General features: G+C 48.9%; 1 protein-coding gene across 1 annotated transcript in view; it reads right to left on the bottom strand.

Moving 5' to 3' along the window:
• Nucleotides 1-12,302, bottom strand: part of OTOG (otogelin) — a 76,393-nt gene that overhangs the window by 29,359 nt on the left and 34,732 nt on the right. Inside the window, exons 24-32 of the mRNA XM_037521977.2 lie at nucleotides 10,911-11,018; nucleotides 9,373-9,511; nucleotides 9,060-9,194; nucleotides 8,679-8,825; nucleotides 8,278-8,397; nucleotides 7,799-7,915; nucleotides 7,011-7,167; nucleotides 4,235-4,261; nucleotides 1,673-1,840 (exon numbers count right to left, since the gene is read on the bottom strand). Coding sequence (XP_037377874.1) covers nucleotides 1,673-1,840; nucleotides 4,235-4,261; nucleotides 7,011-7,167; nucleotides 7,799-7,915; nucleotides 8,278-8,397; nucleotides 8,679-8,825; nucleotides 9,060-9,194; nucleotides 9,373-9,511; nucleotides 10,911-11,018 — 1,118 coding nt within the window. The remainder of the gene's footprint in view (nucleotides 1-1,672; nucleotides 1,841-4,234; nucleotides 4,262-7,010; nucleotides 7,168-7,798; nucleotides 7,916-8,277; nucleotides 8,398-8,678; nucleotides 8,826-9,059; nucleotides 9,195-9,372; nucleotides 9,512-10,910; nucleotides 11,019-12,302) is intronic.

Below are 12,302 nucleotides of genomic sequence, written 5' to 3'. Positions count from 1 at the left end.
TTGTTATTCACATTAATAATGAATTCTTCCTCCAGGTACCTCATGTCTCTTCACTGCCATCCAGGGAGGGATAATAGGGACTCCATGGAGTCCCTCCTAGGGAAACTGGGGCCACCTCAGAGGGAGGGGCTATACAAAAGGCCCTATGCCAAGCCTGTCACATATGCGTATTACTTACCCTGCAAGGCGGCGTAGGGCTATTAAATTATTTGCCCCAACACATAGCTAGACTCCATGCCAGACTTGTGGGCACATATTTGTGGACACAGGGACAATGAGACCCATGGGGACCAAGGTCTCCTGTGAAGACAGGAGATAGGACAGCAGAGTCCAACCTACACATGTTCTCTGGGCTCCAGCCCTGGACCTGTGGGATCTGTGTGGGGTAGACCTAGCTGGGCTCATTGAAACCTGGCAAATCCCCAAACCCCAGCTTGTTCTGTCTATCTATTCAGGGCCCCAGATTTCCTTGTGCCCGGCCCCTCCTGTTGTATCCTCGGCTCACATGAATGTCACCACAGCTGAGGACCAGGAAGTAGGGTGTCCCCCCTTAAAGCCTTCCATGGCTTCCCATTGCCCCCAGGATAAAGACTCAACTCCTGAGCTTGGCATATAAGTTCCTTCCTGACAACTTCTCACCTCTCCAGAGAACAACACTTATTCTAAAAAGCCTCTCATGGCCCCAAGACTGAGTGAGGAACTCCTCCCAAATGCTCATCATTGTAAATGCCTTTGACCATCTCTGTCTCCTGGGTGGGCCTGAGGACTTGTGGTGGACAGGCCTGGTGTCTGCTACACCCCTGAGTCCCCAGGGCCCAGTTCTGTGCCTTGCATGCGATTAGGATTCAAGGAAATGGAGGGGGGTAAGGAGAGAGGTGGAGAGGGAGGGGAAGAAGGGATGGAGAGGAGAGAAGAGAGAGAGATGGAGAGAAGGGAAGGGGTAAAGAGAGCCTCCAAAATAGATCAACCAGAGACCCTGAGAATCTTAGAACTTAAATTCTGAGCTGGAGCTGAACTCTCTGAGGAGAGTGTTGGTTCAAGATTCTAGCGGATGCTAGGATTGGCAGCTTGGCCCATTCCTGTGACTAGGAAGATACTGATGAACTGGGCCAACAGGGTTTGTGGGGAGAAACCCTGATCACAGGAATCACACACACTGGGGTGCCTCCCAAATGGCCAGAGATGAGAAGACTTCCTGACAGTGGGGAACTGAGGTGCTGGCTGGCCCAGGCCCACAAAGGCTTGCTGGCCTCAGGGCTCACTCTACACCAGGCCAGGTGGCCCAACAGGACAGAAATCAGTGCCACCCCTTAGATACCACTGAATTCCAAAGACAAGACAGAGCCCACTAAAGCAAAGACTATTCTGCCCTTGGCTGGGGCGTTCTGACACCCAGAGGCAATGGATGATTCCAGCTGTGTGTGTCTTTGTAGGCCGTGGCCCACTAAAGGTTGTTCGGTCAGCAAGGGAGGGGATCATTGCTCCATTCACAGGAGAAGCTTTGCTGGTCATCACAGAGGCTAACGGCTGACCCAGAAGCCCCGTATCAAATAGGAAAAGGGCCCCTGTTAGACCCCTCATTTCTGCAAGTGCGGCAGACAGCTCTGGGCCTCAGTGTTCTCCCCTCCTCTAGGGTCTGCCTCCCCCCACCAGGGCTGGAGGTGGGCCTTACCATGGGCCTTGGCCTTGTAAAGTGCAGCGGTCAGCAGGAAGTTCACCATGTCCCCAGGCGCCGTGTTGCCTGTGCTCACTAGGGCTATGGAACCACTTGCCATCTTCACAGTCACTCGGGCACCACCAGCTGCCAAGCTGGCCAGCTGGTAGGGACCCTTACCTAGTGCTGGAGAAAAGGGATCCAGTCAGCCTCCCTGGGCCTTTGCCCAACTCCCACACTACCTTCCCACCCCTGCTACAAGTGGGGGAGAGGGTAAATGTCAAGCTGGTGCTCATGGTCACCCCCTCACCCCAAGCCCAGGGACCTTGATTGTTAATGAGAAGGAAGAGACAGGAACTGCCAGCCCCTGATGAGAATGAAATTGTTTCATAGGGAGCCTGGAAACAAGACCACTTAGGGAGGACATGGGGCCTCCCAAATGTCCCTCCATGGGAATGTCCAATGCCTGAGACTCTTCCAGTGCAGCCATCGCACTACTTAGGGCTGCCTGGTCTCTGCCCACCCAAAACCTAAGGGATGAAGGCTCGGAAGGCTTGGACTCAAGCTTCGTTGGGGACATTAGCGCTGACTTATTTCAAACAAATGTCCCTTTTGCATCTCATGGGTCCCTGCAGGTGTCAGTTTAGAGCAGGGACTGGGTTTCCTGGACAATGACAACAGCCTGTAACTGAGCTCCTGCCTCTGGAGTGTCCCCTTCCTTCCAGTACCTCCTCTCCATGGGTGCCTAAGTCACCTTTCTAGCCAGACCCTGCTGAGACTCACTATGGCACCCCACTGCCCTCAGACATAATCCAAGAGCCCAGTTTGACTCCAGGGACCTTCATGCCTCAACCCCTCCTTCTTCCCTGTCCTCTTGGCCTTGCCACACCGAACTGCTCCGGCTTTCCTTGGAAGAGCTGTGCTGTGTCCTACCTCATGTCTCCGCTTGTGCTGCCCCACCCACTCAGAGTCACCCTCCCAGCTGTGTGTCTGGCAGACACCCACTCCATCTCTGGGGCCCAGCCTAAATGTCACCTTCTTGCTGAGGCTCTCCCTGCCCCCTCTCTTGCCATGCATAACGTCATCCCTCCTCCTCGGTGCTCTACCAGCCACTCACTGGTCACTGGGTTTACAGCGAGGGTTTTGATCCTGGGTGCACGTGTTTGCAGTACTGCGCAGGTAAATAGTTAACAACCAGCTCTCAGACAAACAGCAAACCGAATCCTGCTTTGTGGCTTTGGTGTAAATACACCCACAAGTGGTCAACTGCAAACTACCAACCAAACAAGTAAGGAACACACAATTGGTTGGAGAAAGCCAGTGAGTTGCTCTGGCACAACACAGTGACAGCTCTCCCTCCCCATGATTTCCCAGCACCCAGCAGGGACCCAGACCACAGCAAGTGTTGGGAAAAGATCAGGGCAAGAAATGGATGGGTGGGTGGGTAGGTGGAGGATGCTAGAAACAGCTTGTCCTTTGCCAGTTTCTGCCACCCAAAATGCCACAGAAGAGAGAAATCTCTGCTCAGAGCTGTGTTGTTGAAATGTCTTGCCTGATGTAAGGCAGACCTTGCCTGTCTAGGGGCTACAATTGCTCATTACGGATTCATTCCTTTAGGGGTTAAAGATATGGGGACACCAGGGACCCTGAGGGGCTAACAGTGTGGCAAAGCTGCAGTCCCTGGTCCACTCATCTCACAGACCGCCCCCCCCCCACCAACGCTCCCTTGTCTCTAGTCTGTTCTCCACTGCTTTGCTCACTATTTTCTCTCCAAGGGGGCTGCTCCTCAAACCAAAATCTGATAATGTAAGTAGCTGAGGACAAAGCTTTGTGCCTCTTCCCATGGACCTGCTCCTCGTTGGATGGGGCCCGGAGGGGAGAGAAGAGAGTTCGGAAGTCAAAGGTGACTTCTACCAAGGACCTGATGAGTATCTAACTCTGCTCAGGTCTGACCCAATAGGACAGAGATAAATGCTGAGAACCATTTCTGGGAAGCGGGTCCCCACCTCCCCCCACTGCCCACTGCCCAGCAATTTAATGACTAAGAATCAACTAAATAAGTTAGTTCTAACTGGACCTCCCTGTGGTTTTTAAGTTTTTAGTCATGACCTATGCTTCCACCCAAGTTAGTGCAGAAGTTGAGCATATCCTGGTACCCCGAGACCTTGGCTAAATTTGAAGATGAATCTGGCAGGCTGAACCAGTCCACAGGTTTTGCCCCACCATCCTTAGAAGGAACAGTGTGCATTTGCTTTGCTAACTCAGAGCTGCAGGAAACCCAAGACTATGTGCAATGAGCTAGATTATGAAGGTCACTGCACATTGGTGCAAATGGGCTTTTGCTTCCTAATGAAGCTGTCATGGGTGAGCAGGTTCCCTGGGAAGATGTGGGCTTGCAGGAGCTGCTGGGACCAGAGTTCCAGGCACCTCTGGGCCCTGCACCATCAGAGGTCTTTGCATGATGGGGGCCTTTCCCTGCCGTGGCTCATCTAGGGCCAGCAGGGCCTCAGGCTGGCTTGTGCTGCTGTGGCATCAGGGTGCCCTGGTCCCCAAGGCTCCACCTGGGGAGGGTGGACTTACCTTTGTTAAAGAAGTCACAGTCATATGCTGAAAGAGAGAGTGAAAGAAGAGACTTCTTGAGAAGTCTGGAACAAACAGACAGCTCTCCATCCTTCCCCAAGGGCTGAACCTGGCCTGCCTCCCAAACTCCCAGAGTCAGGCATGGCCATTGGATCAGGATGTCTTTAGGTGCAAGGAATACAATGGCTCCTTTCTGTGCCCCCAGAACAAGAATCAAAGACTGGCCTAGAGGAGGCACTTAGCATGTTTCAGTGAATGAATCTTGGCCAGAAAGATGTTTTATGTGGCCCCAAAAGGCTTCCATGGGGCGGAAGCTCCAATTAGAAGTGTTGTAGAAGGTTCCAGAGGAACGCAAGCACAAGATAGAAGTCAGCCTTTCAAGAGCCTTGAGCAGGAAGGGACCAGGAGCATCCAGGGCCCAAAGATTTTCAGGCCTCTCTGCGCCACATCCTTTATCAAGCTCTGGCAAGCTCTACCAAACATGTGCTTAGCACGCCCTCTAGTGACCCAGGGCAGCACCACAGCCTGTTCCCCGGGCTCTTCAGTCATGGAATTCTCAGTCTGCTGGAGAGAGCTGGGGATCTTGCATGGGGTGCTGAAAACCAGAAGCAAGTTATGAGGATATAGTTGGGTAAACCTGGGATAAAGGCTGAGGAGAGGTCTGCCTCTCTTGTAAGGATGTCTAGGAAAGTCACCAACTCCCCACACTACAAACCCCAGACACTACTCCTTTGCATTTGCATCGCCTTCTGCAAAGAGCACGAGGCAGTGCACTAGGCAGTCAGGACACTGACCTGCCATGTGGCGATGGGAAAGTACCTGCTTTTCCTCATGGGTGGACTCAGAAGACTGAACTAGGAAGTTAGAAGATTGAGTCTCTGGTTGCAAGTGTGTACCAGGTCATTGGGAGGTAACCCAGAAGAGTCCTCAAGAGACAGCCCTCTGGAGTCAGACCTGGGTTCAAATTCCGTCTCTCCCCCTTATCAGCTGTGTGTACTGGGGCAAATTACTTGACCTCTCTGAAATTTAGCACTCTCCTTTATAACATGGGCTCACCACTAATATTGGCCCTGTAGACTTGACAGGGCCTGGATTAGGGTAAAGCAAGTGTTCACCTGAGGGATGAGATTTAAAAAAAAACAATCAAGGGGGCAGCAAAAATCCCAGTAATCAAGATTCATAATATTTTTCATGCAATATTTAAAAAATATTAAAAGTAATGTAAAATATCCATAACAAACAAAATACGCCCAGATAGCCCCAAGTTAAAAATACAAGATTTCGATAGCACTTTGCCAAAACATAGGAAAAATCAGTAACATTTATCCTGTCATTACTAAAAACCTTTGATATTCTCTTCAATGGTATTTTAGCACTCATTTTGAATTTTTTTTTAATTATCAGCTTAAAATATGATGTACCTTGGTGCCTTCTTAAATCTTGTGCCCCAGGGAGTGCCTCACCTGCCTCTCTTCAGTCATGATCAGTACAAGGGTTCATGCACAGAAGGCACAGGGCCAGGCACATGCTCATGTTCATGTTGCATATGATTACAGCAAATTCTCAGTAAATATGTTTCCTTCTTCCTGAGGGACTTATCAGGGAGGTAGAGGAAGTAGCAGACTACTGAGGACACAGTGCATCTGGGGTGGAAGGGTCTCGGGGAAAATGGGCAGGGAAAAGGGATGCCAGAGGTAGATTCTGTTCCATCTTCTTCCCAAGGTCATTCTTTCAGGAGCCCCCAGGGCTCAGGGTGTGCCAGCCCCCAAGCATCCATGCAAAACAACCACAAAGTCAGCAACAGCATCTGTGCCTGCCCAGTGCTTTCCAGGTACAGCTCATTTAAATCTCACAGCATCCTGCCAGGTAAGTACAGATCTGTTCAGCTCTGGCTACAACTCAGAGTGGAAGGAACATGCCCCAGGTCACTCCATGTGGTAGAGCTTGGGTCTGAACCCAGACTGACCAAGGCCTGTGTAAGAACCAATATACCCCCGAAGTGAGGTGTGCTTGCACTAGGGAGAATCACTGATGTTCAGGAAAATGATATTTAATTCATTACTAATTAAACTTCTATGGGTTTTATTTAATCTTTTAAGTATTTACATTCCCATCAGTTTTATGATGTACATTTACACTAGTAATGGTGTATCTATGTACATGTATTCATGTGTGCACATGCATGTGTGCCAAAATAGTTTTACCTGATGGGAGTGTGCAACCCAAAGTGTTTGCAGACCACCACTGCTTTAAATGAACTGGTATGTTTGGCCACTTCTGATGTGGTGGCCTTTATATTCACGATCCAGTGTGATCTTCACAATAAACCTGTGAGGGTAGGTCTATTGCGAATTTTTCAGATGAGAAAATTGAGCCCTGGAGACGTTGGTTAATTTGCTTAAGGTGCCCAGCTTGTAAAATGGCAGCACTGGGCCTGGGACCCGAGGGTCCTAGTTCCTCCAGCAAAGCGGTTAAGAACACAGGTGTGCAGCTAGTGTGTCTGCACACTAGCCGAAGACGAGCTCTGGCTCCACCACTAAACTATGTGACCTTGAGCATATTACTTGATCTCTCTCTCTCTCTCTCGAACCTATTTCTCCAATTGCAAGAAAGGAATATAGAATCCAACTTCATAGTGCTGCTGTAAGAATTTAGTGACTGACACTTGATGCCTGGCACATAGTAAGCACTCAGTAAATGCTGGCTGGATGGTACCCCACAGTCCTGCCCACAAGGGGGCTCCCCTTCCCCTTAGGTGATTGGTCTGGACACTCACGGCAGAGGCGCGGGGTCCTCCAGTCAATGACCTGCCCGTGCTGACAGCACTGGTGGGCATAGGCAGACACGCTGGCACAGAAGCACTCACAGTCACCACCCCGGCTGCACCCACATGTGTCCGTCAGGCAGTTTGAGTAAAACCAAGTGACATCGACCTAGAGAAGATCAGAAGTCAGAGGTCAGAGGGTAGATCCTAAAGGTTAGCCCTGCAGTTTCTTGGCAGATGCCCCCAGCCTCATGAGCAGCATAAACCTGAGGGAGCACAGGATGGGGTTAGCTGCCTGTGTTGTGAGGGCAGAAAGGTGACTATGGGAAACAAGAGCGTGATGGCCCAGGCAAACCTCACTCTGCCCACTAAACTCTCCCTCCCTGCGCCATTGGATGGGGAGCTGAAGCATGCACCGCCTGTCAGGGCCCGAGATAATCCCGGCCTGTGTAGGCCCTGGAGGTGCTGTGCAGAGCTGAGTGCCAGTCGCCAGTGTGGTCAGAACAGGCAGTGGCCAATGCCGGGGCATGAGGGATTTAGGTTCTCTGTTCAGAAGACCTAACTTCCTGATGGAGGAAGAGCCAGGACGAGTGAGGCTTGGAAAAGGCCTGGACACTGGCTTTCTGTCCCTGGTCATCTGGGGAAACAGGACAGACTTCTCTAAGCAGGTCAGAGGCCAGGAGGGCAGAGGCAGCTTCCCCATCCACACCTGAGGTGTCCTCCTGAGGTCTAGGGGTCTCAGGGCAGAAAGGAGTGGGCGTCTGGATGGTGACTCGGGAGGGCGAGGCCAGGGCACTTACCACAGGGTGGCAGGTCTCGAACACTTCACTGAGCAGGATGCTGCACTCCTTTTTGGCAAATGTTTCTCGGAGAGGATTCAGGACGCACGTGTCCCGGGGGTCGAGGGTGTCTGGGCACTGATGGGCAAAAGCAGAGCTACTGATCTCCCTATTCCCCAAACCTGTTGCCTGACATAGCAGATAGACTCAGTGTGCCCCTTCTGATACCCACTCCTGGTGCTCATGCCCTTGTTTAATATGCTCCCCTTTAGTGAGAGTGGGAGACTCATGACTTGCTTCAAACCAACTTAAGAGGGGAGGGGTGCTATTATGCTGCATGATTATGTTGCATATGATTACAGAGCCAGCTTGCTGGAGCCTCTCTCTTGCAGGCTGTGAGGAAGCAAGCAGCCCTCTTCCATGACCTAAGGACAGCTTCTCTAAGTGTTGGCCAGAGTCCATCTGGGTGAGGGGAGGCAGTCACCTTGGGGAGACTTTACCTCAACCGCAGCCCAGCTGCTACCAAACTCCTGGGGGTTAGTCAACTCAAGGTTCTCTGGGGTCCTCATCTCATTGATGGTTTTTAAATCAAAGTTCCCACAAAGTCCTGCCAGCTGGCCCTGAGAAAAGAGAGGACAACACAGTCAGTTGCAGGCACACCAAGGGTGAACCATGGGCAGAGGGATCTTCAAGAAGCCAGGGGTCAGAAGTGACTTTCGGAGTCACGGTTTGAAGAACGGTAGGAAAAGAGTCAGAGAAGAAAGGGCAGAGAGCAGCGTGGGGGAGGATGGGCTGGAGTGCATGATGCTCCTGGTTCTTCAGAAGGGTTTAGATCAGTGTGATTCAGCTCAGCCCCAGGCAGGAGCACAGGGCCCCTGGGGGTCACTGGTCACATAACTACCTGCCACTGTGGCCCAGCCTGGATGTGCACTGTGGTTCTCTGGTCCCATAAGAGGGTGATGTGCTCCCGTGGGAAATGCACCAGTGTGAAAAACCCTGCTCGCCACGTGTGAACCTCCTGCTTCTCATCCAGGAAGCTCTCAGGACTCTAGGGGGACAAAGATGGTCATTCTTGAAGCCCAAGTGTCCCCCATCATCTGGGTCAACTGGGCCTGGTTACAAGTCACTGCTCAGCCCCAGAATCTTACATTGACCTTTGTACTCCTGACTCTGAGTCAGTGGCATGCCAAGAGAAACTTATGTAAGGAAACCAGCCCTTAGCCCCCTCCACCCTGTTAAACTGCAAATTGTCTCTACAACCATCGCCAGCACTGGGCCTTACAGGGTTTCCCGAGTCGTCTTCAAAGATGATGAGTGAGTTGCCAACATTAATGGAAATAAATTTCCTGCAGGTGATGCCAGAGCTGTAGCAGTTTACATTTTCTACAATCACAGAGAAGCTGAAATCTGATGTGCTCTGAGGAGAAAATAAGTTCACTCAATGAAACAAGAGAAAGAAAAGATCCTGCAGAGAGGCATGCCCCCAATTATGCATCAGATTGGAGTCCAGAGCATCAACATGCACTGACAGGTCCTCAGCCTCAGCTGCTCTTGGTCCCCATGGAGCCAGCTGGACAGAACGTCCAGAAGCTCACCTTGATCAGGTGCACTTTGCACGCCCCCACAAAGTCAAACGGGAGCCCATCAAATGTGCGGTAATGCCGGTCACCGTAGGCTGTGCAGGTGGAGGCACAGGGATGGAGAGCACACTGGAAGGAGCCTTGTTGGCAGACACTGAAACATACACATCCAGAACAGCTTGCAGGGCACATCCCCATCACACCCTGAATATCCATGACACAACCACTGGGCTCCAGGACCAAGGGTCAAAAAATGCCCACAACCTCCAACAGAAGCCTGGAGGGGGGAAATGTGAGTCCCCATTTTATGTAGGAGACACAGGAGCTCAGAGAGGTTAAAGAAAACACAGCCAATAAGCAGTGGAACTGAGAGTGAATCCAGATCTATTCATGTGGAAGTCTTCTGGGGGGGAATGACAATAAACACCAGGGAACACAGCACAAAGGCTGGTCAGCTTTTTGAGGTCCTAGGTCATGAATTTAACACGAGACCAAGTAGCCTAAGTGTTCCTCCAGCCACATTCGTCTGCTTGGATAAAGGTGCAAAAGGTGGATGTCACCAGCATGGTGATTTTGATAAACAAGTAGGATGAAGCAGGAGAGGAGCAAGTCATTAAGGCAGGAGGAATCCCTGGGGATTCTAGATCTTCTTCACCTTACAGCATAGGAGGGACATGAGAGCTGAGCAAAGCTGGTGGCTGGGAGTGGCGATACAGAACACACCCATCTGTGAAACACCAAACTGGGAACCAACACAGCCTGTCTGACCTAAGACTACTCTACCCAGGATCTTGTGCCCTTCCTGAACTCTGTGAACAGTACTGGACTCTGATGTGAGTCCCAGATAGGAAGTAGGTTACAGTGGAATGAGCTAGGCAGCCTCTATGAGGGGTCCTGGTCCTGTCTCTTTCCCCTCTTCATCTTAACCTCACGATTCTAACTGATGTGCTTTGATCACTGTCCAGGAATCGGGCTCAGGGTCCCCTGAATCTTGGTTCCCTGGGGCAGTGGCAGGGATGCCTCAGTCCTACAGATATAGCTGGGTCCTGGAGGATCTCTCACAGCCCTGGAACTCATTCACATATTCATACACATTTGCACATATATGTCCCTATACCAAGTGAACATGCACACAAATATATATAAATGCACCTGTCTAGATATACAAATTCAAAATTGTATGTATTTGCTAACACCTTCATGTTCATGAATGCTCACCTATTCATATACAAGCTTGTACAAGTACATTCACATATGCAGTCTATGTGTTTTGTATTTGTTCCCACCCTTACATGTTCACATAAATATGCAAACATATTGTCATGATCACAAATATGCAAGTGTACATATTCATATATCTGTTTGAACATACTCATATTCATGCAAATACTCACAAAACCCAAAATTCTTTCTATGCCTCCACTTGTACATACAGAAACTCCTCCAGAGCACACAAACACATACCATGAATACGAACATGGTGCTTTAGTGTGGTCATGATCTTGCATTCCATATCCATTAAAAAATAGAGCCTGGGTGAGGTCCTCACTTACCAGGTATGGCAGGGAGACATGACCTGGTCTCCAGGGAAATACTCTTTCCCCTTCCAAGTACATGGGCATTCCTCTGGCAGGAAACATGCATCCCCATGTCTGAGCAGGCTGTAGGGACAAGCAAACAGGTGGTCAGGAGATTGCCCTCCCAAACCTGCCATTTATGGAGGTGCCTGGATCCACAAGATGCCCTTGGGACCTGTCAGCATTTACCATAGGAGGAACTGACCACACACCACAGTCCTGTTGCTCTGTTGGGTTCAGAGATACCTTAATATGGGAAAAAACACAGACAGACTCGATCCAGCTATGAAGTCTTAGTCATCTATCAGGAACAAGGTTCAGCTCTACCAGAGACAAACCCCTGGTCATCTGAATGCCAGTGTCTCTTAAGTACCAGCCGCATACTAACAAACCAACTGACACGGGCACTGGTCCACTTACCCAAGCTGCTTGAGGAGCTATGAATAGATCTGTACTAACAAAAATGTTGAAAGAAGTTTTTCGGTAAGATCTAAACTTAGATCTGAAGACATGAAGAACTACAAAAACAGAAGCTATGTTGGTAAATATTTTCAAAATTCTCTCTTATTTCTTTAATAGATAATTGATGATTTAAGGCAATGTTAATGTCAATGAACTGTGGGGTTTTTAACATATACAGTAGTAAAATGCATGACAATAACAACACAAAGAACAAGAAGGGAGTAAATGAAAGTATGCTGTTGTGAGTACTATATATAAAGTGGTAAAATATTAATTCATAGTTGACTGTGATAAAGGAAAAACACTATAATCTCTAGAAAAAACACAAAATAAAAATATGAAGATATACAGGTATAATGAAATAAAGGAGATAAAATAGAATACAAAAAATAAAAACCTTAACCAAAAGAAAAAGAAAATAGCACAGAATAGAAAACAAAGACCAATTAAATAAACAGATGTGAAATAATAAAAAGGTCATATTACAACCAATCTAATTACTTTAAATGCATGTATAAACCCTCCAATTAAAGGGTAGATACTAACATAGGCTTAAAAAGCAAAACCCAATTATATTCTATTTGAAAAAAACAAGACTGAAGTATAAAGACAGATATAAGTAAAATGACGGGGGAAAATACCACACAAACACCACTAATAAGAAAGAGGGAGTGGTTATGTTAACATCAGATAAAATAGACTTCAAGACAAGTAGTATTAACAGTGATAAGAAGGGATATTTCATAATAATATAAGTCAATTTATCTAGATAATATGACAATCCTAAGTGGACATGCACCAATAATAGAGCTTCAAAGAAAAGGAAGCAGAAACTCAAACAACTAAAAGGAGGATGAGAAAAATTCACACTTAGAGTTGGAGGTTTCAACACTCCTCTCTAGTAAT

Source organism: Talpa occidentalis, unplaced genomic scaffold (assembly GCF_014898055.3).
Source record: "Talpa occidentalis isolate TD23 unplaced genomic scaffold, MPIMG_talOcc4v2.1 talOcc4.3, whole genome shotgun sequence".
Classification (NCBI taxonomy): Eukaryota; Metazoa; Chordata; class Mammalia; order Eulipotyphla; family Talpidae; genus Talpa; species Talpa occidentalis.
Note: the sequence above shows the minus strand (reverse complement) of the source record. Positions and strands in the feature narration are given on the sequence as shown.